The sequence below is a fragment of the Babylonia areolata genome, chromosome 17 (genome assembly GCF_041734735.1).
Source record: "Babylonia areolata isolate BAREFJ2019XMU chromosome 17, ASM4173473v1, whole genome shotgun sequence".
NCBI classification, from domain to species: domain Eukaryota; kingdom Metazoa; phylum Mollusca; class Gastropoda; order Neogastropoda; family Buccinidae; genus Babylonia; species Babylonia areolata.
Window position 1 is genome coordinate 23,122,131 of NC_134892.1, and position 2,355 is coordinate 23,124,485.

General features: G+C 53.8%; 1 protein-coding gene across 1 annotated transcript in view; it reads right to left on the reverse strand.

Moving 5' to 3' along the window:
- LOC143291545 (uncharacterized) overlaps positions 1-2,355 on the reverse strand; it is a 4,720-nt gene continuing 2,365 nt past the window's right edge. The window contains exon 2 of the mRNA XM_076601445.1: positions 1-2,355. This exon is cut by the window's right edge and continues 683 nt beyond it. Coding sequence (XP_076457560.1) covers positions 1-1,800 — 1,800 coding nt within the window. The 5' untranslated portion in view covers positions 1,801-2,355.

Below are 2,355 nucleotides of genomic sequence, written 5' to 3' on the forward strand. Positions count from 1 at the left end.
TTAGTACAGATCCGCTGTTTCAAAACCCACAGTGCTCTCTCCAAACAGAACGTCCTGTGGACCAGTCTCACCCGACACTGCCTCCAAGGCGACGGTGTCTGACTCACTCCCACGCCGCAGCTCGCTGTTCCCTGCACGCTGGTCTCCGCCCCTCGCGGAAGGGGAACGGGAAGGTCTCGTGCCGCTGGGTTCTCTCAGGGAACCCCGCCGAGGGTTCCCGTCACCGTGGGAGCCCCTCTCACACCCCCTACTGACGCTGCCGACGGGATTTCTCTTCCTCGTGCCTGGTTCGGGGACGGTCGGGGTGGGGGAGGTCTGTCGTTGCCATGGTGATGTCGGAATGTCGCCGTCGGCGGTTTCCGTCGCCGTCACTGCCTTCGAGGTGGTGTGTTTGCGATTCCCGTGCCGGGACAGCTTCCGGGGCAGCGTCGTTTCCGCTCCGAAATAACGTGTCTGCAAACGATTGGTTGGTTTTGAGTCACGTGACCTGACCGAGCCAATCGTTGCGCTGTTGTTGCTGTGTAGCCACGGGTTCGCACGATTGGCTGGTTTGGAGTCACGTGACCTGATCGAGCCAATCGTTGCGCTGTTGTTGCTGTGTAGCCACGGGTTCGCACGATTGGCTGGTTTGGAGTCACGTGACCTGATCGAGCCAATCGTTGCGCTGTTGTTGCTGTGTAGCCACGGGTTCCTCCCCCTCTGTAGGGTGAAGAAAGCAGGGCGGGAATTATTACCGGGGGTGGGTTTCTTGCTGGGGGGTTTCCTTCTCTGAGCGGAGTAGAACTGGGAGCGGGAAGCGGTGCTGTTGTGTGTCTCTGGAGGTGGCGTCGTTTGGGTCGAGCGAAGGGAGTCCAGGGTGCTCCTCAGCTGCCTCAGCATCCTCCTCTCCTCTCTGTCCGTGAGGCCAGTCTGCTCACTGAGGTCCCTCCTCAGGTCTCCAGGGTGACTCGCCAGCCACGGGTGACCACCTGGAGAACCCGGGCCTTTCGTTGAGAAATCCTCTGCGTACAGGTTGACAGATCCTGGAGAACCCGGGCCTTTCGTTGAGAAATCCTCTGCGTACAGGTTGACAGATCCTGGAGAACCCGGGCCTTTCGTTGAGAAATCCTCTGCGTACAGATTGACAGATCCTGGAGAACCCGGGCCTTTCGTTGAGAACTCCTCTGCGTACAGGTTGACAGATCCTCCTGAGGTTCCCATGCCGTGTGGGCGGAGAGGGTTGACTTCGTAGCTGTCCAGCTCTGCGTTGAAACCGGAAGAGGATGACGCGTGACTGACGTCACTTCCGGTGAAGATTGGGATGCTCTCTTCAGGACTTGAGCAGCTGTTGGACGGTTTAGGATCACGCCCTGGTTTTGTGAAAAATTCTCTCATGTGTTTTTCCACAGCCGACAGGTTCCGTGATTCTGAAAATGAGTTTTTACTTCTTTTGCTTCCCTTTTCAGGGTTATTTGGGAAACGAGTTAGCTCTTGTGGGGATCTGTGCAGCTTTAGTAGGTGTATATGTCCGAACATTTCAACGAATGGGTATTTTGTCTGAGGCTGGTTTTGAAGGCTTTTGCCCATGCCCAGGGCTACATCACTCATGTGCGGGTGTGGCTCGTGATTCTCTGACGTCTGACCTTGAGCAGAGTGATGGAAGAACGGGTCAAGGTCAGCGTGAAGTTCATCAGAGGTCAGGTGAGGTGAGGAGGACGAGCTGTTGTCCACAGAAGATTCCAGGGTCTCGTTCGTCATGTATTGGTCCAGATCCTGGTCCAGTCGATAAAGAATGTTGTACACGTTCTCACACTCCGTCATGGCCTCTGACCCGTCGTCAGCATATGTCTCTTCACCATCACCGACATTTTGGTATCCGTCGGGTTCATCTGTAACGTTTGTTCTCTTTGGTGAACAATCTTCATCGGAAATTCTACACGTGTCCTGTTTTGAGCGTTTGAGGGTATGACTCACACTGACACCGTCTGTGAGAGTTACGGGGGTATGGGCGCTTTGTTCTGTCCGGACCCAAGCCAGGTCGTTGAAAGGGAGTGTCGTGTGGTTCACCCTCAAACATTCCAAAGGAATCAGCGGCAGTGTTTGACGCGACAAGTTGCTTTCCCCCTGCCATAGAACGAAGTCGTCCTTCCTCGTCTTCAATGTGAATCATCGTGTGTCTTTCTTTGCTAAAATCACCAATCATAGTGAGATTGTCTTTGCTAAAATCGCCAAGCATCGTAGGATTATCCGTCCTAAAATTGTCAATCATAGTGGGATCGTCTTTCCTAAAATCACGAATCATCGTGAGATTGTCTTTCCTAAAATCCTCAATCACTGTGGAATTGTCTTTGCTAAAATCACCAATCATCGTAGGAT